The sequence below is a fragment of the Melopsittacus undulatus genome, chromosome 3 (genome assembly GCF_012275295.1).
Source record: "Melopsittacus undulatus isolate bMelUnd1 chromosome 3, bMelUnd1.mat.Z, whole genome shotgun sequence".
Classification (NCBI taxonomy): Eukaryota; Metazoa; Chordata; class Aves; order Psittaciformes; family Psittaculidae; genus Melopsittacus; species Melopsittacus undulatus.
The window spans coordinates 42,781,431-42,805,844 of record NC_047529.1 but is presented as its reverse complement, the minus strand read 5'-3'; the positions used below and the strand labels follow the sequence as shown (position 1 = coordinate 42,805,844).

Sequence of the window (24,414 nt, the reverse complement as noted above, 5' to 3'; positions counted from 1 at the left end):
GATGCTTCAGACCTTGCATTTGACATGAGTGGTGGACACAGGATCGCTTGAAGTACATACTTGCTTCAACTCAGAACAGGCTCTGGTGGCCTTCAGCAAAAGATTTCTCAGCCTAGCCATTGCATTTCATACTGCATTGTAACTTGGCTGCTGTTGGTGGGCAGCAAGTAGCTGCAGTGAGCCCAGAGGAGGAGGCTTGCTTGTTGCCCTCAGCACCTCCGAGTTGGGGGACAGTAGGATGTGTGTTCACCCTCCCCCTCAGGAACAACAAAACAAGTAAAATGAATTAATTTGTCATTACATCAATTTTAGGTACTTCAGTAGTCAGTTGTGGGTAATAACAATATGATGTAACACTGTTATTGTCCTAAAATAATATTCCAAAATGTTTATCATCTAATATGAAAACAAATATATCACCATCCTGAAATGTCATTCATACAGGCTTTCATAATTAAATTTTACTAAGTGTTTAGCATTTTTTAAATGAGATATTTTGAAAGAGTGGAGAATATTTTAATCACTCACTTTCACTTTAAAAATATATCTTTCTTAATCAACAATTTAATGAATGCTTAAACCAGTCATCAAGTTTGTGTAGAAAGGCAGGCTAAAAGTTTTGTGAAAGTTGTAACTGTATCAATATTTATCCCAGTAGAAACTAAAATCTATATCTAAGTTACAGCACAGGTCACAAGTAGTCAAAACACAGCCATTAAAGAAAGATAAATATGTTCTGTTGTCTTTGGGCTGTGTGATAAAATCAAACGTGGACACAAGCTGACAAGCATTTCCAGATAGAGCAGCTGGTATGGCAACAGCTACTTAATTACCTGAAATACATACATTCAGACAGGTTTCCTCAAATAATCTCACTTGCTCAATACTTTTGCCTGTTCCATAGAAGAGATCCTCAGTGTGTGAGCTGCAGCCCGTTAAATTCCAAATATTAGCTCAGGAGATTCATCCTTGCAGACCTGAAATGATTTGATGACATGACAGCTGCATAAGCTGGTAGTTTTTGCTCTTGTTAGTAGGATTGTAACCAAGTTAGAATGCTCATGGGATGGCAGTGAATGGGTGGAATACCAAGTGGTTAAAAAAATAGTTGGACTTCAGGAGGTTTGTGGGTTTACAGACAAATTATAAATGCAGCACTGCAGGGGTCTCTTCTGAGAGCTGTCCAGTTGAACATTGTCAAAGATGCAATACAGTGCATTCTTACCAGGTCTGAAGAGGACATCAAACTGGGTTGACTAGTTGGTTTGTCCAAGCTGGACTGCCATGCAAAGAGACAGGGGGGTTGAGCCAACAGCAGTGTGCAGCAGAGATGTCCAGCAGTTTCCTGGGCTCTTTTTATTCCAGATTATTCACAATCAGACAATATATCTTGAGGAATAAATTTTTTAAGGACTAGCTTCAGGAAAATACACCTCTCCATAAAGACATCTGCTTCAGTCTTTGCCTGCTGATACAATAGCTGTGGCACATGGCCGGACAAGATTGGAAGTTAATGTTGTGGACTCAAACTTTCAAAACTGTAAAAACATAAAAAATGATCCGAAAGTCCAGGACTTTGTAGCAAAGTACCTTCCAGCTAATACCCAACACAAAATGTGCTATTGATTCAGTAGCTGCAGTGAGCTCTCTGGTGTCTTCAGATTGCTGGAGTTTTCAGAGTTCTCCAGTACTTTGTGATTTTATGTGGAAGAAAACTGGAACTTGTTCTGAATGGTATGAAAATTTCCCATAAACAGGGCTTTATCCACATTAACTTTATTTACAAATGATTAATAATTTGAGAGACAATAAGCAAAGCAGCGCTGGGTGCGCAGGGGAATCTCCGCTCCACCAACGACACACGAATGTTCTCCTGGTTTTCATCTTTTTATACACTCTTATATCCGGTCTACATCCTGTATACGTGTCCTTTCATGGTATCGTTTGAGTCTGTGCCATCCTGGTGCTAGGGGTCTTATTCTGTCTTCTTGAAGGCTCCTCAATCTTCTTCCTCATTCCGCGACCTTTAAGCAGTGAACCATATCTTCGTAGCAGTGCTAAGCTTGCACAGGCATTGTCTATCTGTGGTTAGCATAAGACTTATTACAATCTTGCATAAGCACATATTAATCTTTTTACCCCTAAATAACTGACACGAATCAAAAGTAATTTTCTTCACATGAAGAAAACTGTGTTTGTTCCTGGTTGTCTAATAGAGGTTGCAACCTCCTATTCAGATGCAAAAACCAGACCCTGTCTTTGGAACTTTTTCTGTAGTGAAGAAAGGACATTTTCTCATTATAATGAGTTCTTAATATTGGAAGTTCTGATGCATACTTTGAAGGCTGTTGTCCTCAAATAAGTTTCTTTATTAAAATGGGGGACCTCGATGATTGTGCTTTCCTCTACCAAAATTAATCAACTTCTTTATTGCTGTCCCGATTTTAGAAGAACATAGGATCTTAAGTGGCCATGGTAAATTAAAGACAAAAAAATTACTTCAAATATTCTTTTAATTCTATACACATAGTGCTCTTTTTCAGAGGCCAGAATACTTTGTGTAACCAGAAATAAGAGCATCAGAATGTCAGAAGAGCACAAAATAGAAGTAGCTTGACTGTTGCCCAGTAGTTAGGAGAATCTCATGGAATGAGAAAGCAAGACCAGTATCAGGTCAGCATAGCAAGCATTTGTATTCTACAATAGCTCATTTGTGGCTGAAATCTTACACCCGCTCAAAGCATAACACTGTGATTTTCCTGGTTTCTCGAGTCCTGCATGCCTGGTGACCTGCATGTGATCTTCCAGAATGTGCTTTTTCACAGTCTACTAATACTTAGCTGCTTAGGTTGTCTTGAGTTGTGGGTCCTTTATGTCTCAGGAGGATGAGAATCTGGGTAATTCACATACATGATTTAGAGGTCTAACAATCAATTGCAGAGAAGATGAATCCTCTACTTCAACTGACATAAATATTCGTAAGAGGAGCAGGCAAGGTGGATTCTGAGTAAGTAGTGGCAATATGTGATACTGAGGGTATCTATGACATTCATTTGAAGTTAGAAAACCTGACTTTAGACCATAATTCCATGCCTGTCTGGAATGATAGCTAGAGGTTGGATATCCCAGAGCATCTCAGAGAATCTTCCCCTGCAGCTGGAGCCTAACACAAGTGAAACATTTTAGGAGCAGTGTGGGGTCCTGCTTGGACAAGAAGGGTGTAGATCTCTCTTAAGTTTGTTTTTTTTTTTTAGTATCTGCAAATGTTTCAAAAACTGTAGGACATCTCGTATTAACTGCATCCTGCTTAGTAGCAGGTGAGCTAAATTGGTCTTTAGGCTTCATTGACTATATTGACCTGTTTTCCAGTGATTATACTGGGAGCTTAGACATTAGCTCACATGTTGATGACTAAATCTAGCTAAATCTGGTCCTTAATTTAGGAAAATTTTATTGCTTTCCGGAGGCTTTTAAATTCTCTGTGCAATCAATGGCAAGATGCTTTTACTTAGAGAATTGCTGGGTCTTCTTGTGCTTCAGAGGTGCCTCCCTTTTTCTTTAGGTAACAGGAAAAACCTGGACAGCTATGATAGGCAGAGTTAAATTGCCCTGCAGAGTTCTGTGCTTGAAATATTGACAGACAGCTTTTTTGTTAGAATTCTAAATTAGATATAATAGATTCTACCTGTCTGTCTTTAGAAACCACAGTGAATTCTTGCTAGATTTAAGAATTTAATTACTAAAAATAGAGCTCTAATCTCTTTTTCTAATAAACAGTTCTTGAGAAGAGCAGGAAATAAAGTGTTTAGGTCCTGGGGGACACCGAATAAGAAGTTGAACGTACATGCTCATCAATTCCAGTTTCTTTTTTACACTGTGAGGTACTTCAGACATCACCTTTTGCAATTTCCTGAGTCAACAGCCTAGGGACATAATGCAATAAATCATTGAACTGATGATGGGGAAAAATAATAGCTTGTTGCTGTTCTTAAAATAGGATTCTGGGAACCAGATTTTTAAAAGTATTTAAATTCCTAAAGATTTGATCCACAAAAGGACGTAGATTATTTTTTTGATGGTCAACATTGTATTATGTAGGTTTAGGTGCCTGTTTCCTAAGCTCGACTATATGTTGAATGAGGTACATTACCCACTTATACAATGCACACAGACAAGTAGATATCTCATTGTATAATATTATAACATATATATACTGTTATAATGTATATATATAATATATATATTGCTATAATGTATAATCTCCAGCTGGGCTTCCAAATAGCTGCCCAAGATAATCAACAAGAACTGTTTCTTACAACCCATGTCTCTTGAAGTACAGGTGTTTAAATCTTAGTCACATCGATGAGCAGTCATGAGCAGCAGCTTTCAAGCCCTTCCCTAGCTAAGGTGCCTATTAACTTAAAACTTAGTTAAAGCAGAGAGTCAGGAAGTGAGTGGATGTCACTCTGAACACAGTGCTAGAGGCAGAAGGGTTACAAAAACTGAAAAAAAAAATGCTCACAATTCAGCAGACTTTCAGGATGTGGGAAACAACCACTATTACATCCAAAAGGATTCACATAGGTCTTACTCACTTTCTGACTGTAAACCCCAGCCAATGGGCTGTAGATAACTCTCTATCTGTCTTGCTGCAGCAGTGCTACTTAAGAAACAGAAGCGGGAAATTATGATTACTTAAGAGAAGCTGCCTGTTGCCCATCTTTTCCTCAATTAGATGATATTGTAGTTTCCATTAGAGCATTAGATAAAAAACTTAAAGGATTTTTGAGTTTCCTTTCTTTTTCTTTTCTTTTCTTTTTTTTTTTCCTACTAAGTAAAAAAGGAATTTTAGAAGCTTCCTGGTTGAGTTTCTCCTTTTTCTGCAGGGATCAAACAGAATACTCTAATGAGTTCAGGATTTACTAAGAATTATTTAAGAACTTGGTTAGTTAAGGAGAGAAGGATGGTAGAAATCAGGGAAGGACTTCCACATGAGTATGATTACTAAGTGAGTGTGAGTTTGTTGTAATGCTGAAAAAGAGGTAACTGTGGGGCCTGTAACTGTATAGTCAAGAGAGGAAGTTGAAATGATAATGGTTATTAACTGTTCCTCATACAAAATAGTGGGGTATTAAACTAGTTCAGAACAAAAACAGGAGCAGTACTGTAGTGCAGTTATTTTGAGTATTTCATTGCCACATGATGGTCCAATGCAGCCTAAGAGAAAATTTTATCAAAATCAGATAAATGTCTCTTTCTTTACAATTGTAATTGATAAACAGAACATAGCAGTGGGAGCTAGGGTTAGCAGTCATGCCTATCTTATCACAAACTGATTTTTTCTTAGTGAGGCCTTTTTTGCTTTCCTTGAAAAGAAAGATTTTTCTAGAAATTAAGTAGAAAAGGTTACAGCATTGCACTGGCTGAGATCTGGCTCAAAATGAATCACAGCTCCCCAAACACATTCAACTGGGTAGCTCTCCTTTTACTTCCCTCAGCATATGAGAACAAGCTTGATTGTACAAGAGTTCCATATAGCACTTTTTGAGAGAGGGAAATAAAGTTGCTCATACAAACTGCTGCTTGTGGCTTATCCAGAGATACAGCACAGCTTTGAGCTAATGCCTGAGGAACTGAAGATCTAGTACCAATACACAATGTCTCCATCTGCTGATTTCTAACACAGTGTTTTCCATATCTTTTTGCATAATCCAATGGAAAGCACACTGCTGATGCTGTGACAGATGGATGCCTGCTTCCAAGTGGGAAGCAGACCATTTGTTAAATCTGGTATCTAAGTACAGCATTGCCTAGCAACTATGGGAAATGGAGGCAAATCAAAGCATCAGAGAATATTTCACCTGGTGCACCTTGGGGCATGGAGGTTTTTGGTTGGTTTGTTTTTTGTTCGTTTTGAAAATACGCCAGTTTAATCCGATATAAAACAGTATTAGGTGATTATGTCTTACAATCACAGAAGCAAATAATGTTCTCACTGTTCTCACAGGAGTGTCAGGGCAACATTTCCCAGAGAAAAACACTGATTTACTGATTATGAAGAAATTCAGACCCAGTAATGAATGAAATGGAAAGACCCTTATCCGTTTGTGTTTTTTATCACAACTTTGCCTTAAATCTTCATCATAAAGAGTCATTAGCACTACATATACACCAGTGTTAAGCACATGACACTTCAAAGGTGAATCAGCAAGGCAACACTGCTATTCTACCTCTCATCCTTTGTAGTAGCACTTAGTCTCTCCTTCTTCTTTCCAAGAGATATTGCAGAGTAAGTGCTGAAGTTCAATAATGACTTATTCATAGTCTACCTCCACAGAAAATTCTGGGTTAAAATAACATCGCTTTGGCAAGGGCAAATAACTTTGTTAGTACTTTAATGCCTGCAGCACCAAACCCTTGCTGCCTTGGATGCAGCCTTGCATGTGAAATCATGGATATCCTGAACTGCTGTATAAGTGATCTATGGCTGCTCAGCTAGATTTCCTGTGTGTACTGCTACCATATATTGAAAAGTCCAGGCCACTTTTTGTTTAGCATTGACATGCCAGAAAAAAAATTTTTCAGAAAAAAATGTAAGAACACAAAGAAACTACATATGGGTTTATACAATTACCAATATATATTTAAACTGTTTAGAAAATGAAGCCCTTCCAAAAAATTATTTGTTTTTTCTGTACACATCTCGGGAATATGTATTTTAAGTTTTTTGTTTTAAGATGGATCAAGGTAAACTCTAGGCTGAGCCAAACTTCCTTGATATACCTAGCACCAGCTGCAGCAGCACTGATTAGCTAAGCCCTAAAACACCTGAATCACCCTCAAACACATTAATCATTCTGTAACTACACCTGGAAGGCAGGTAAAGTAGCATAGGGCACATCAAATGGCACCAGCCAGTCCTGGCAGGCAAATGTAGGGTCCCTTGTCATGTCTGCATCTAGTATAGATGTAGGGAGTTCTGATTCAATTTTTATTTGCATATAATGTAATGCTAAACATCTCCTCGGTACTCTACCAACTTTTAAGCCGGTGGACACAATTTTGTATTCTCCTGCTGGATTCAGGCTGGCTTGCATCATTTCAGAGATATTGAGCAGCAAACTCTAAGTACATGGCAGGCTCTGGCTTGTGGAAGTCAAGCTCTGCTTTAATATGAAGCAGTAAAATCAGTAGGCAAAACCACTGGGTTTCAGTATGTTTTTAATATTTCTAAATATGAAATACATAAAAAAATAAAAATATCTAGCTCTTTCTGGGCAGGGCAGTACAAGCTCTAAGCAAAGAAGCACTGAACATTACTACTCATACACTGAAAGCATGTCTGTAACTGCTGTATGGCACATAAACCCCCAGGCTAGTGCTAAACCTGAATAAATGGTTATTAATAATAGCACTGGGCCAGCAGCGTATTGAGTATAGACTGATCTATCATGCTTCCTGGGTAAGTTTGCAGCCTAAGCTAAGCTTTCTGCAGTTGTAACTAGACCACCACTGAACAGGAGTTTGGTGATATCAAGTTTATGCAAATAATCTCTGCACTATGGTTATTGAAATACCAAGATGCTATAGATTTATATCATGTTTAGATCAATCCAGGAGGATGCTAAGGCTTATATCTGGATCCAGGAGCCTAAACTTCCTTAGTCTCAAGAATCAGAAATTTTGTAAAACATGTTCTGCTTGAGAGATGCCTACCATGTTGAACGAAATCTTCTAAAATTGTGCAGTTTCTGTTGTATCATTACCTAAAGGGGAAATAAGTCCCTTCTAGATTAGAACTCGATGTAAAACAAGAGAGAGGTTTTTGGTCCACTATCTGATTTTGGAGGTGTGACGTTAGCAGGTTGCATAGCCAGTCTTCTGCACCAGACATAAGGGCTAGTTCTGATTGACTGATGTATTGCAATATAAAGTCATACATCATCTAACTTCTAGGCACTGTAACTAGTTGACAGACTTGATACCAAGTTGTTAGCTACATATTTTGTATTTCTGTAAAGATTTAGATACTGAAGCATTAAATTAGAGAAATCTGCACTCTGCATGAGATGCTCACTCAAAGCAGGCAAAGTCAGACTCCTTTTTGTGGCTTTACCTTATTATGACCTGGAGAAAGGGTTTAACAGAGAGAAACACTTTCCTGAAGATTGGTCTGAAGGTTGATCCTAAGTACTTTCTCTCAACAGATGATCTCCTTGTACCAATGTTCTGGCTTAAGCTCTCACTGAAAAGTCTCTATTCTGTTTTGTTCCTAAGCAGATTGGCAATCACATTTTCTTCCTTTCTAAGAGCTTCCCAGCTAGTAGGCTGCAGCATACTCAATTCTGTACAGCAGAAACCAAAACAGTTTTGAAAACTTTCTTTTAGAAATATGGCATCTGAAGATTTGAGATGTAATTTCATCCCTGCCCCCCCCCCCCCCCCCCAGCTATGGTGTAGATGAGGGAATGTTTTGAAGATCTGCATCTTGTTCTAAGCATGGAAAGGTGGATTTACTCTTTCTATTTCTAATTGTTTAACAGTACTTTCAACATAAATCATGCTCTGCTCTTGATTTATAATATGAAACACACTTTTTTTTGTCTAAAATTCTTCAGATTTTTTTATCGTTAGAGTCTCTTTTTGTTATACAGAAACAAGGCCATGCAGAAGATGTAATGATCCTAAATCAACATTTTCTTTGGGTACTGTGCTTTAGAACTTATTTTCCAATATTTGTCTTTCTGCAACAAGACAAAAATACTTGTAGAACAGAACAGTTGTAACAGCATTCTGACAAGTCCAATTTATATGGTACATTGTCACAAAAGAATATGTAAGAAAATGAGGAATGACTATATAAACCTATTCATACACTTTTGAAACTCCTTGCAGGAGCTAGAACAACATACTATTAAAATTCGAAATATGTATTCAATATGTGTGTTTTTAAATAAAACTTCATAAATATGCAAATTTGAGATAAACAAATACAGAATAAAATACACTAAGAAACTGATATGTAGACAAAGGTTTATTTACACCATACAACATTTTAAATATTTTATACACAGCTGCAGCAGAGAAAGCTACTCTGAGCTTTCCAGAGAAAACTGCAATAATAAAGATGTGAAATATATTATTCATATAAAAGTGAGATTATTACTTTATTGCATTTAAAGCAATGAAGAATGTAGCTCAACAGACATTCATTTAATGACAAAACCTTTGCTTTTATATTATAAAGTAAAAAGTGTAGTAATGGCCAAACAGACTGTTATAAACTTTAAAAACTGCATAAATATATACATTGTGCTTCATGGTGAAGTTTTTTGAAAACTAAACCAAATGAAGCTGTTACAACATGAATCGTTGCTTGAGGTTTATCTATAAAGATTACCTTACAAATCCATTCCACGGGTACTTACAACACACGATGGTAAGAATTGTACACCTGGTTCTCCACTAGCTGCACCAGTGGGAATATACTGTACGAAAAAAACCACTGACATTTGGCACAGGAAGAGCCTGACATAAAGTAGTCACAATGTTCAGACAGGAGTGTCAGGCTTCCCAAAGTCTCTTTATTGTCAGTGCAATTAATTATTTTTGTTTTGTTCAGTTTGTTTTTGTTAAACTTCTGTTTGAAAGTCACCTTCTTGCACATCTAAAGGCAAGTTCAGACACTTCTCCCATTCTGCTGGTCTGAGTTCTAAAGCATCTTTTGCCTCTGTGTCTAATACATTTATCGTTGTATAGTGTTGGTAGTCGCCTGTGGTTTTGAAACTCTCCCATGGAGCCTTGCTTGGTGCTGAGTTCTCCTGAAGACCAAAGAAAGAAGAATTAAAACCAACAATGAACTAAGGTGTTTTTCACCTATATGGCTGATTGTTAACGTGGTCTCATGAGACACAGAAGGCAGAGAGGGGAAATGGATTTGCAGGGAGCCAGGCTGGCAAGTGTACAGCATCCTTGTGACTGTCTCTGTGAACAATCAGCACTTTGGCAGGCTCCTCACCTGAGCTGCCAGCTAAGCCCTTTCTTTCACAAGAGCCAATGTATGTGAGGAATGGCAGAGTGATCCAGTACCAATAGCCATCTCTTTAATAGAAGTTGTCTAGAAAAGTGGGAGAAGAGAAGGGAAAGGTAATTGAGAAGAGCTTGCTGCCTGAAATATAGAGTGGTTTGAAACAAAGATTGCCAGCTGGATTTTAAATTGGGGCAGGTGCATGACAGAACCACTGAAACCTAGTCCTTGAAAATGCTGTCACAGTGACCTTGCTTTACAGGTTGATGGGCTCATGTGTATTAGGATTAACAGATTGAAAGCTGTTTATTCTCAGCTGAATGTATTTTTTTTAATGCTAAGTTATATAAAGTAAAAGACAGCATGGACTATGACTAATTTAATTAGTGATTTCTGCTGTAGAATGTTGGGTGGGACTTAGTTGCCAAAACCTATATTTTTTACTCCATCTTAGATGCCTTCAAGTTTTCTGCTGGATCTCAATCTTTCATTAGAGGTGCAGGTCTCCTTTGTCATCACTGCCTGTACCATAATGCAGATTAAGACACTTGAGGCCATCTAAAATAGCCTAAGATGCCTATATTTAGGTACCTGGATCACTGTCTGGTTCTTACAGACAGACCATTCCTCTAGACAGCTTTTACTAGCAGACCTTTCAAGAACAGAGCGCTGATGTGAGACAGAGTAAACACAACTCTTCCACTAAGATTCCCTTTGAGATTTTGAATTAATTCAAGCTTTACATGGATGGCAAATCTCAAATAGGGAAGCAAATACAGACTTTAGATGTCAGTAGGGGGAGTGAGTGAGAACTGGGTGCAAAATAACACATATCACAGCTAAAGGTTCATCAAAGAATCAGGGCCAAATTTCTGCTGGATTAAGATGATGTAAATGATGTATATCCATTGGCCTCACATCTGCTTAATACCTCTTCTTCATGTCTGAGAGCAGCTCTTCTGAAAAAGTTATAGAATACAATGATTCTAGCTCAGTTCCATTCAATATACAATTTTTACTTTATAAAATGTTATATAAATTTATTACTATGATAATATTACAGATAACAAATGTGTCACAAAATCAGCAGTTTTAATTAGGCAGAATCAACTATTTCCTTTCTCTCATTATCAGATGTAGTCAGGGTGTTATGCATGTGTGTATGAGTGTGTGCGTATAAAGTTTGAGTTATGATGATAGCAGAGTCAACTCAGGATGAATTTAATTTTTGCTTTCCCCATGGTAAATATTTATGAACCTATTATGGAAAAGATGCAGCTTTGCAGAGACACTGTGTGCTTTCTGGACCATCTCATGCACAGGTAAAACTAGCTGGACTTGTTTATAGTAGCTAATTTAATATCTGCTTGTCTAGCTAGAGGAAAAGCCCTATTGGCCAAATTACATTAGTGAGCTGCTTTCTCTATACAAAGTCCTGTAGACTTGGTAGGCACATACAGATTTGAAACGTGTTCCCTACAGCTCCATTACTTGTCATCTATAATGATATCAGTCAGTTAGTTGTGGTCTAGCTGTAAAACTTAATGAGTGTTGTCGTAGGTTAGATTACTGAAAATATCATTTGTTCTACTTTCTGAAGCTATATAAAGGTAGCACAGAGTGAGATCTTTTTGGGATTCAAGGGACTCTTGTCAAGGATACATCATATTTTAAATATCTAAGAAGGAAAACTTACCATACTGCCTGATTTTGGTACATCCCGAAATCTGTCCAGTGTCTGAAATTTCTGATTTAACTCTTGAAACAATTCCATGTGCCTCTTTCTTGTATGCATGACCTTCTGCAAAATGAAACATAATTGCTCATATTTATAATCGAATCTGGGCTTTTTTAGGGGAAGTATTATTTTCCCCAGCATAATAAAGTAAATTGAATTTGGCAGGGCCATCTTTTCCCAGTAGATTCAAACAACAGAAGTGAATTGCACCAAGCCTTCTCTCTTCTCTGTTTAATGTTCTTCCCCTACACAAGAGGCTGGTTTTACCCCACATTTATTGGGTTGCTAAAACTAAGGGATGCTGGGTTTGTGCTAGCCTAAATGTATTTTGAAAGTGATGGTAATTTCTCAGATGGATATTTCTCTTGCACATTAGCAGTATTTTCCAGAATTTCTGTTTTCAGCATGGATGCTTATTTTTTAATTTCTATAGGAATACAACAGAAGTTAGTAATGGTCCCTATGGGAATAATTTTTATGAGAGCACTGAACTTCGACATCTTGGTCCAAAATGGAAAAGCACAAAATGTTATGTCTTTTTATGACATCTGTCATTCAGATCATCCTAAAATGAAGCTGGAATGGCAGAGTTTTTCAGTTTTACTTGGTTTCTTTTTCATGGTCTGGCCAATTGGAAACCACCCTCCCTCCAGCCCATACACAGGACACTTTTCCACAGAAACTGATTATATGGCACCCATATACAAGAGGTGAGGACTCCAGACAGTGCCCACAGTTGGAGGAGCCCTCAGCCATGTATCTGCCTTGGCAGCTACATGAGATAGTTAAGCCAGTTTTCAAGCCTATGACTGTCAAGCATACTATGTAAGTTGTTTCCAAACAAGTTCAACCTCAGCTGTGGATCCAGACCAGCCTCTGGAGCAAAGCTGAAGGCTACTTACTGTTCAAGCAATCGTATGGCTCTGTGGTCTGGGGAGACAGGGGACAGGAGGGACTGAGGACGTGTCACCTTAATCCAACAGCAGACAGGCTTAACTTGGCTTTTCTGAAGTTTTTATAACTACTTAAACTTGGGTTACAGCCAGGGCAGCAGCCAATAATGTTGATAGAAAAGATGCAGGACTCCGGTCTCTATGCATGTCCACTAATTGTCAAGCCGATTTTTCCCTGGCATTGTACATGGCAAACCCTACAAACTTGTGCAGTGCCTGAGTGTGAACCTTCCCAGGAAGTAACGCTTCTGCCAAGTCTGGGTTGCTACCTTTCAATATGCAATGGCAGTAGCTGACCCTCAAATAATGCTTTACCAATACCAATTTTAAATTTTATCTTTTATTTGCGTTCTGTGTTTGTAAATCTCATGAAATGTGGCGGCTCTCTTGGCCATGCATTTCTACAGCTATGCTGTAATAGCCATATAATCCTTAATATAGCTACACTGTAACTTCAGAACTTGCTTCACTTCTGAGAACAGAAAATTGGCAACATTATTCACAAAAGAGACATGAGATACAGCAGCAATTAAAGACCTATTAACTTAACTAAGAGTTGTGGGGTGAATAACGGAAACAATTTTGGAGGATTTGGTGAGGAACTCTTTGCAAAATGTAATTTAACTAAAGATAGCTGATCTAAATTTATGAGGGGAGTTTCACTTAAGTGACTTCCTAGGGATTCTTTTAAGCTATTGCTGTTATGGTAGACTTGGATATGTAGCAAATTTCATATACATAGAATTGAAAAAAGAAAGGTTCTGCCTCAGAGCTTATTATTGGCTGAAATAAGGAGACATACTCATGAGGATAAAATGGATTTGGTAGGTTAAAGTACTGGTTCTAAAAGCAGGAAATAGCCTATGACAGTGAAACAAGTGTCTCCAGTTGGAAACTTTTTAATAGAAGGTTAGGAATATAGAGAATGCTGCTTTCTTATATTTTTCTGAATCGTGTACCCAAGAATTCGTTAAATAGCAAATATGAATAATGCAAATGTCTTACTCAGTTCATTACATTATTCCTGAGGAGAAGCAGGTGGGAGGAGAAATTAAACACTTGCAGTGGGAAGTCTGCTAGAAAAAGGCTTTAAATTTTATTCTTAATAGCAGAATGACTTGTATGCACATGTACCTATGGATCTTTTGGTTTCTTCATGTTTTCCTGGCTTTCATTCCATAATTCCTACCCACTGACACCCACCTCTCCCCACTGTTTATAAAGAATGATCTGAACTGAAGGTGCAGTAGCTTAAATTTCCTTTAACTCTTCTAGATTCCTTTTAAATTCCTTGCTAGAAAGCACCATGTTACCTCCTTTTTAGAAAATCATAGAATCATAGGATCATAGAATAGTTAGAGTTGGAAAGGACCTTAAGATCATCTAGTTCCAACCCCCCTGCAATGGGCAGGGACACCTCACACTAAACCATGTCACCCAAGGCCCTGTCCAACCTGGCCTTGAGCACCGCCAGGGATGGAGCATTCACAGGTTCCCTGGGCAAACCATTCCTCTTGTGTAACTCCTTCTACATTATGAGAAAACTCACAAAGTATTTGTAGGGGTTTAATCTGTTTTCTCTGTTACATGGTTTATGTGGAAAATACAGCTTTACTAATATTAGAAATATCTAAGTTTTATCAATACAGAGATAGAGATCTAGATCAATATATACTAGGATGATTGTTGTAGCATCAGAACCCAAACAGAATGTGAAGATGCTTCTTATGCTGTCCTCTGAAAGCACACCTCCTTTACGTTCACCTGGGGATTTGTCCATTAATGACACCTCCCCTACAGAAGCACCCGAGTCAGCAAAATGAGTTAGACCACAGACACACATCTTTTGATCTTTCCTGCAGGTGTTATAACTCTTGTGCCCCATACCTGTAAGGGGGTCAGACTGAACTGACACCCACTCCACGTTTCTATACCCACTCACAAGTAACATCAGATATGTGTTTTGAAAGGCTAAGCCTTAGTGATGAGCATCTGCTTTCAGAAGAGGATTCAGTGTGTGAATGGCTATCATCAAGAAGGGAAGGACTTAAATATGACTCTGTACCCAGCTATCTTTTTTTATTTATGACAGGGCTTTAGCTGAACTCTAGCTCAAACACAAATATCCTAATGAGATTTGTGGTCAATCTTATGAATAACAGTAATAATAAGTTATTCTTCAATTTGGTTTGGAGATTTTATGTATTGTCACAGGTAAAAATGCTCTCAAATATTGTGTGAAACAGCTAAGAGAAAAGAACAGATGGGGGGATGCCTTCCCAGCCCTACAATGGAAACCTGCTGTGTTTTCAAGATGTTATAGGTATGATCAGCTGCCAGATTTAGGAACAGGAAAGGATTTTTCCCTGAAGGCATTTTTTTTTCACCTTTATCTTCAAGACATGTCTTCAGGTTGGGAAGAGAATGATTTTATAACTGTCGTGTGAGTTTGCAATGTTGTTACAGTAAACAACTATTGCAGACAAAATTCTGAAAGAATGCAGATCTGGCCATTAATAATCAGTTTAGTATTATTGCTGGTGAGAAGCTACTGCTCTGTGGAAAGAAATAAGACATTCTGGTATTTGCACTTGTCCTGTGTATCCTTGCTCTCCATCATGTGTGGAGCACAAAAAGAGACACAGATTACTTGAATCCTGGGGAGTAGGGCAATAAAGCACTTTTCTATATTATTTGGCATAGATGTTATTGCCATAATAGATCCTATGAACACCTCATAGAAAGGGGATGGTGGGGGAAATCCAGGATTCCAATCATCTTGTAGAATTTAATGGTAATTATGATCTTTAATCCTCAAAATACATGCCAGTATTACAGTTCAACTCTCCTATATGTTTTTTCAAGTGTCAGTACACACCTATTATAAAGCCCTCCTGGGATTTTCCACACCATCTGCATTTCTTTTCAACATAATTAGAATGAATTTTATTTGATTTGATTGCTAAGTATTAGTGCTAAGACTTCATGAAAGAGCTACCTCTCCAGCTCTAGGAAAAACCACAAAATAATGGCTGGGGTTGGAGAGCACTTCTCTGGGGTTACAACAGGCAGAAGAAGTAAGTATCCAAAAAACCCAGACTGCCCCATCCTGGTCAAGTTTTGTATATTGGACTGCATGTATAAGTCTAAACTAATCCTTGATAATAGCAAGAAAATAGCTGTAAAGCAGTTGAATGTTGACTGTTAACTTTAGCAAACTTTGAAGTTCAACTATATTAGTGTTTTGCAAAATCTAATAGTGTATCCCGTATGAAGACAGGCTGAGAAAGTTGGGGCTGTTCAGCCTGGAGAAGAGAAGGCTCAGTGGAGACCTCATAGCAGCTTTCCAGTATCTGAAGGGGGCCTACAGGGATGCTGGGGAGGGACTATTCATTAGGGACTGTAGTGATAGGACAAGGGGTAGTGGTTTCAAACTTAAACAGGGGAAGTTTAGATTGGATATAAGGAAGAAGTTCTTTACTGTTAGGGTGGTGAGGTACTGGAATGGGTTGCCCAGGGAGGTTGTGAATGCTCCATCCCTGGCAGTGTTCAAGGCCAGGTTGGATGAAGCCTTGGGTGATATGGTTTAGTGCGAGGTGTCCCTGCCCAAGGCAGGGGGGTTGGAACTAAATGATCTTAAGGTCCTTTCCAACCCTAACTATTCTATGATTCTATGATTCTATTCTACGATTATGTAGCAGAAATAATGTGTGCTTGCAGGCTAAACCCGATATGGCACAGTCTGCCTTTTTTTTTTTTTCCCTCACATAAAGAGGTAATTTAAGAATGCAATGATAAACTCTTTAAAAAGAGAAAACAAGATACAGGCCCAGTTTTTGATAGCTTCCTCTTTAACCAGCTTACCATTTTGGATATCATCTTTTTCTCTCTCTATTTGCTTTGACTGGAGACATAAGTTTCCTATAACACTGCCCAGCACAGTTACGCAACTTCTATTATTTATAGTCCATTGCAAAGGGCCTTAGAATTGCACCTGTATTTCTACACGTATTGGAGACAACAGAGAAAGAGAGTATTTTATGGTCTTGAGTACAGTTGTGGTCTGCCTGCGTTCATACTATATAGCAGCTGGCTTTGAGTTTCATCTGTGGCCCTCAGAAAAAAAATGGCTTTTTTTTGATTTCTTAGTTTTTAACTCAAATTGTCTATATTAAGTTGAGTGTTGTACTACAGCCCACTAGCACAGTATTTATTTTTTCTTTATTTTATTTTTATTTTAACTATGAAACTAACTCTACAGTAGTAAGTCAAACATGTTCAACACTATTCTCTGGCTCCATCTAGTATGGAATGTTCTCTGTGAATGCCACTAAATTGTCTTAGTCTCTAAAATAAGAAGCTTACAAGCAAATTGCCTCGTTTGAACAGTACGTAGGTTGCACTGGCTCCCTAAGGACATTATAGGAACTGTCTGAAGAGACAAGGGTGGTCCAGAATAAAGATAGTGAAGATCATTCTAAAATTTCATCCATATAAAACCTGGCATTTTGGCAGCCAGGAATATTTCTCCAAATGTCTAATTTAGTAAGATTGGTGTAGCCTGAGGGTTTGTCTTGTATGATGTAGAAAGATGTGTGAGAAGTTGAGGCTGTAGAGACTGCTGAGTGTTAAAAGGAAAAAGGATGAAGGGAGCCAAGCTTGACACAGTCTTTTCCATACTGTATGCTTAGCATTCATTATCTTCAGAACCACATCCACAGCATATGTTGTCCTCAGAACTGTGGAAGGATGTTATCTCAGAGAGTGCCAGCTGGCACTGATCAGAGACAAAGCAGAGAAAGTGTTAAACATTTAAGTAGTATGGCAAAACACTCTAACTTGACCTCACCTCCAGGTTCCATTCTATTTTGCAGTCAAGCTGCTTTGAGGTGTTGGTATAGCAGCATTTTGGCTACACAACACTATCTCAATTCCCTTCTTCAGGATGTGGCTATTTGAACATTTTGTAGCTTTTTTATTTTGCTTTACCTCAGAGAGAGAGCCATGCTATGTGTAAGAACACAGGAAAGCCCACAGGCTTAATCAGAGGACCCATAAAACACGGAGGTGAGACAGGTTTAGTCCAAATCAGTACTTCTAAAACACATCCGGTACTGGCACAATATCATTGCCACTCCCAGTTCCCCAGCAGTCACTCCCAGTGGCCCCATCCTTCCGTTCTTACAAACAAATCCATTTTCCTGCATTATAATCATACTTCTGAAAATATTAGGCCATGAAGCAACAACAGTGCAAGGAAGGCAAGAAAGAGCAGAATCTGCACCGCTTTGTTAGTGTTTATTTCATGTTGGATTATGCTCTCCTGAGTGAGAGGAAGAATGTTTTAGCCACAGAGAACGTTCTCATAGTCAATGGCATGATATTCCTACCTTTCAATAAAGAACAGTAAAATCCAGAGTTCTTTATATCACTGTAGTTATAAAACTTCTGTTCACATTGCTTAGTTTGATTTTAGAATTGCTTGCATCTCAGATTTTCACTTTTGATTCATTCATGTTTTTCTTCTTCATTTTTATGCATTTATCCTAAAGCATATTTAGGATAAGCTTTCAATTTTATTTTGCTTAAACTTTCTGCGTATTATTTGAGATGTTGCATGTTGGCTTAAAGTAGCTATAGTCTCTCAGGGAAAACTACATAAGAGTTTCAAATGTGATATTAAACTACCAAGAAGCCACAATCAGACACGGATGGTCAGCATTTCAGCATTGGTCAGCAAAAGCAGGTCACCAAAGCAAACACTCCTCTCATTGCAAGGCTTCTATTACCCCTGCTATGACTGTATTTTGGTAGTTCTGCCTCTTTCTCTTATATGGACTAGAATGTAAAATCTGAAATTACATTTGTAGTGCTTACAGCCCAGATAATAATAATAAAATATGCCTTTGTTTGTACATGCAAACAGACATGGTAATTTTTTAAGTTATGGTTGATATCCATTGATTATTGGATACTAAAGGTAACCCGAGACCTGTAGGTTCCATGCAACTATGATCAGCTTCTCTGGAGTCACCCATAGTTTATACCAAACTATTAATGCATATGAACAGACAACCTGTGCAAAACTCCCAAATAATTAACATCCCATTGAAAACTAATTCCTCTATTCTTCTGGTAGAGAGCAGAGAGGAAAATCCTCAAATAAACAAAACTCTAAGAGACTTTATCATACTTACTGAGACAGAACAAAATGGTCATTAACTAACACAATAAAACTTCATCACTCAGCAGGGCTTGTGTCTGAAATTGTGGATGTCCGACTTCAAGTACTTGAGCTTGATTTTTTTATATAGCATGTGATCCATAAACTTAAATGACGGCAGCACTTCATAGTTCAAATTTTGACACATTCATAATCACTATTTGTATTTGGATCTCATATGCCAGTAAATAAGTATTGTAGAAAGATAGAACAAATGATTGAGAATCTCTTGAACAAAGCCACCTTCTGCAACATGGCCTGTCCTACAGAAGTGTCACATGTCAATAGATAGCCAGCAAAAAACAAACCAAACCAAAACCAAAACCAACAACAAAACCAAAAAAACCCAGATGAAAATGAAGAGGCAGAAAATTTAAAAACTGAAACCATGATGGTTAATATTGCAATATGACAGCTTGATCTCAGAATATTTTACAAACAAGTTGCACCAAAGTAGTTTTAATGAATTGTTCATCATGTTCTTTACAGTACCAATTGAACGACCCTATGACATCTACTACACTGAAGACTTCATGTTTACTTTTAGGGAAATACCTTTAATAGTCAGGAATAATTCAGTACAACTTACTTCAAAGTCAAGGTCCGAATAACGTGATTTTCTTCTCTATTAAGCAATAAAAAAGAAAGAAAAAAGAGGTTGTATTAACAAGGGGACTATTCACCAAATTATATTAATGAGTCTATATAACATTCTCATTTTTGTTTCAGATATATATTAGGTATTTTTGTAAGAGGCTGTAGATTTTATCTTGATAATTTAAGATGACTTTGCATAGAGTTTATTAGACCACTATCATATTCTTTTTTTCTGAAATAAAACAGACTGCATTTCACTGGGATGAATAATATGCATGTAATTTGCATGCAATTGCACCTGTTGGTGTATAAAATATATCTCTTTCTATGCTTTCTTTGGTATTTGCAAATTAATATTATATTCTTACACAGCTATCTATGCATATCTATGATGTAGATTTTTATAGATACACAGAAATTGATTGTTTCCTACATCAGGCTTACATTGGTACAACTCCATTGATTTTAATGGAATAAATGAAAGCAAAATCAAGCCAAAGCCATCTACACTTTCTATAGCTTCAGCTTGTTTGTTTGCAATGACAATCTAGATGGAGAAAGCAATGATATTTTTACAGTTATGACAAATCTGATTCAAAGCATCTGATATAAAGCAAGAATGATTTACTAGTGAAGTAATCACTTCTATAAAATGCAACAGAATATGATTGCTTAGACATATCATAAATAATTTAGCACATTTTCTTGTACAGATTCTAAAACCCCCCAATTATAAAGTCAAATTATATCAGAAAGAAGCAGAAATATTATAAAGAACAGATAAAAATATATTTGTTCTCCTAAGGTTGGAAATTGAACAGCTTGCAATAGACTAAAAAGATGTAGAAAGAAGCAGCTAAGTTGGAAGAGCTGAGAGGAGTGCAAAGAACATGCAAATGGAAAGAAAAGATACATTCCACTTCAGGAAGGATTGTTAAAGGAAAGGAAAATTACCCCAAAAAAAGAAAAAGGCTTGCTGCTACAGTCTAACCCTAATTTTTGTGGTAGGATAGGATGATTTCAAGCCACGGTGAAGGAACCTTTTAAAAAAATGGCACCTAATTTCTTCAGTGAGATATAAGTCAAACCCATTAAGTTATGATGAATAATGTTACTGATGGAATTAGACTGATTTTGTTTGGCTTAACAAACATAGAGGTTTTAGTAAGCTGTATTTTTTTCCTTGCAATTCAAAGAATAATTTTACAAGTCTTTCAGTTTGCAGAAAATGGATGGTCTCTGAGCCCTTGATAATATCACTTTGTCACAGGTTGTCTGGTTTTGTACTAAAATTTTGATGCTCCAATCCACAATAATATGAAGAATATCACTGTAGCACTGTTGACAAACTGATGCATAAACAGCTGGGAGGCAGAATAAAAGAACAGTCTATAATACAATTAACACAACCAGCACTAACAAGCTTTGGAGAAGTTATATTTAATCAGCAAGGCTTGATTTAACCTAGCACACTTTAAAGAGATTATTTTAAAAAAATTAATTTGCAAAAATAATAAAAAACCAGAAATGACAAAGGTCTTGGCGGTAAGAAAAATATGAGGGCCAGATTCTCAAAGGCCCAGATTCTCAAAGCAGCTAAACTCTTCTCATTCATAGTAACAGAGCCACGGTACAAGTGTACCTTTGACATCTGCCTTCATCATCCATCAGTAAATCAGCACCTGAAGAAATGTATGTATTTCTAATGATGAAGGATCTATTTTTAAGTTGTAATTAGAGCACATCTACTACTGTAAAGGCTCAGTAGTTACAAAAGAAATGCACAGCAGATAATGAGGTGAAGTTTACAGGAGTAGCTTTGAAAAATGCTTGTAAAATCTATTTTTAAGCTACAGTTCAGTAATAAACCTGATATCATTGCACTGTCTGACTGAGAACCTTAAGTGAAAACACAGAAGATTTAAGAGAAATGTGCAGTTTGCTAGATACTGTGATTTATAAAAGTGGAACATTTGTATTTTGCCTTAGATCTCCTTGACCATAGTGAAAATATTCCTGGGATAGTTGGATTATTAGGTTTTGCACCAGACATTTCTAGCACTGTAAAAAGACATATTTAACAGATTACAACATATTTAACTGTGCTATTGTCAGAAAGAGGGAACTATTGCAATTTTGCTGTTAGATCACACCAGTTATGACTGAGCAGGTCATACCACAGGTTTATTTCAGTGAGGATTTTCCTAGGGCTCAACAAGAATCTATCACATTTATTTTAAATTTATATAGTGAAGAACATCTGTTCTGTGCTTGTGCTTCACTTTTTTCCATGGCTGCATACAGTGAATTGCGGTACAAGTGCTGTCAGAGCCTATTCTCCTAAGACATGAAAAGTATGTAACTGCCACAGGTCCAAACAGTAGCAAGCCAAGTTCTGTGAGTTCCTGGAAAACAAAAGGTGCTGGTTATGAAGGTGATCCTGTACCAGTGAAAGTTATTTGCAGTATTGTTGCTGACACCATGACGTATACGGTAAGGTCCTCCAGGCTACTCCTGGCCTTGAAATAACTGCAGTGTTGGGTTTTGGGGGGTTTCTTGTTTGTTTTTTTTTGTTTGTTTGTTTGGGTTTTTGTTTGTTTTTTGTTTTATTTTATTTTATTGGTTTTGTTTTTTTTTTTTGAGAGAGGGAACATATTCAGAAGCATTAAGTAGTTGTGAATCTTACAAGAATGGAATAATTTTCCTTTGGTCCCAATTGGAAATTGTCATTTTACTCAATTCTTCTCCTAGTTTCTGTATGATATGCGTATGCCATGCAAATCGTTGTTTTAATTGTGATGGTATATAAACTTATTTTCTTATATGAAGTTTATTTGTAATGTCTCTTTAGTCTGAGAAAAATGGGGTTTTCCACACATACCTAAATGATTTCAGAAATCAGCCATCTGGCTCATCCACAGTTTAAATTAACAAAAGGTAGCAGCTGAATAGAGTAAGGGGCGGGGGGGCTGCTGAACTGGTTGCACCAGTACGTTTCTTTACAAGAAGCTGTTCCTTTTACCCACTTGCAAAACTGAGAATTATTTTAGCCAACATAAAAAATAGACCGGAAGCCGGTGTTTTTTTCAAAGATCAGTTTAGGGTCCACTTTAGTATTAACATTAGTAGAATATAAAAAAAATAGCTGTAAAGCATAATATCTATAGTTTGCCTCATTTCTGATCTTGTATTTGACCAGTTTCTGCAGTGGTGTTTCAGGAATGAGTAGAAGACAAGTATAAAGAGACATTTTGCTACAATACTCTCCCTAACCCTTTAGTACTTTAGGAATTTCCTTGGGAGGAACTTACTCTATTGAGTTTAATAACACTTTTTTACAGCATACTATTAGTCTAATAATGGTTTATAGTTATTCTTAATTATGACACACAAAATATGTTGGGGTAGTGAATTCCATAATTTAAATATGCATAACATGACAAAGGAAATTACTTTTTTTTTAATTCTTTTGACATTTCATTTGATGCCTCTGGTTTTTATATTATAGGAAATATGAATAACTGTTCCCTATTCAGTACTCAGTCATATGTTCTTCAATCTGAAGAGCCCTAAATGCTGGAGAACAGCAAGGGCAACAAATAAAGGGACTACCTAAAAAGCTGACGACAAATGCAATTATTCAGCAGCAGGGAGCTGACTGGTATAATTCTGATTAAAAAAAAAAGAGGTATGGGTAAGTAGTGAACTTACCATGTTCATAAGCACAGTTATAAATGCTACAAAAAAAAAGTCACATCTCCATTTAAACAGGCAAGGGTGGAAATAGCCCCTCCTGAGAAACTCCAGCATCAGTTCTACACTGATAGAAGCCAAGTCATGCCTGTAAACTGGGAAAATTTTAGAGGAGAACAGCAGAAAGTGCTTTTAAAGAGCTAATAGCACTGGATGAAGAGAAAAGGATAAAAAAGTGATACAGCTTGCTTAAATATTGGCTCTGTAAAAGGAAAGCACAGAAACTTGTTCAGAAACCTGAGAAGGTTTCTGAACCAATAAACAAAGCTGGTGTGAGAAAAACCTGAAAAGTTGTAATTCAGAGAGGGTTTTTTTTGAAAAGGGATATAGAAAACTTATGCAACTATACCATAATCTTCTAAGGAAAAGTTGAAGCCCTTCATTCTATTGTTGAAGTTTGAGTATGTATTACAGAAATATACTGTAGAAAATGTACTTGCACTGATAAAAGAGATGACCTGATAGGATTCTTTCCATCTCTGATTTCTACAGCTCTTTGATCTTAATTGGTAAAATCAATTTCATGAGGCAAAAAAACCAAACCCTGCCCTTCATGCCAGGACCAACGTGAAATTCTGTAAATAGAGGTTTGCAGTAGTAATTTATTTTAAATCAATTTTACTTTGTGCTAATCATATATAGCTTCTCTCTGTAATTCCCGAGCAACTTTAAACTCTGCTCACTGAGGGACAAAAATAGAATACTGGAGAATATAATTTCCATACACCAGCATGGACTAATCTGCTGGCACCAGGAAAGAGCTGCTTTTACTAAATGACTAATAAAATTCCTCTCCATCTCTGTAAAATGACAAATGCCTGGTTTTCTCCTTATTCTAGTCTGCATTACAGCAGTACCTGATTAATTACATGAGATGCTCCTGAAGATATATTGCATTGTGCAATGTGTAATTGAAACCAGAGATACCATATTATAGTGAGGGCTATAACCATGCTTCCATTAATATAAAGCCTTATTATCTGCAGTTTACAATTCAGTCTGAGATTAGATTTGACATACAAGATCTTAGCCTGGGGAGGACTCTTTCCCAGAACAAAATTAAGGAAAAATCTTTTTTGGCCCTCAGAGATATAAAAAATGGAATGTGGATAGACAGTTTTGA

At 37.2% G+C, this 24,414-nt stretch overlaps 1 protein-coding gene across 1 annotated transcript in view; it reads right to left on the bottom strand.

The window, feature by feature from the left end:
• Positions 1-9,016: 9,016 nt before the first annotated feature.
• Positions 9,017-24,414, bottom strand: part of ADGRB3 (adhesion G protein-coupled receptor B3) — a 461,694-nt gene continuing 446,296 nt past the window's right edge. Inside the window, exons 28-30 of the mRNA XM_013130073.2 lie at positions 19,531-19,566; positions 11,724-11,828; positions 9,017-9,821 (exon numbers count right to left, since the gene is read on the bottom strand). Coding sequence (XP_012985527.1) covers positions 9,633-9,821; positions 11,724-11,828; positions 19,531-19,566 — 330 coding nt within the window. The 3' untranslated portion in view covers positions 9,017-9,632. The remainder of the gene's footprint in view (positions 9,822-11,723; positions 11,829-19,530; positions 19,567-24,414) is intronic.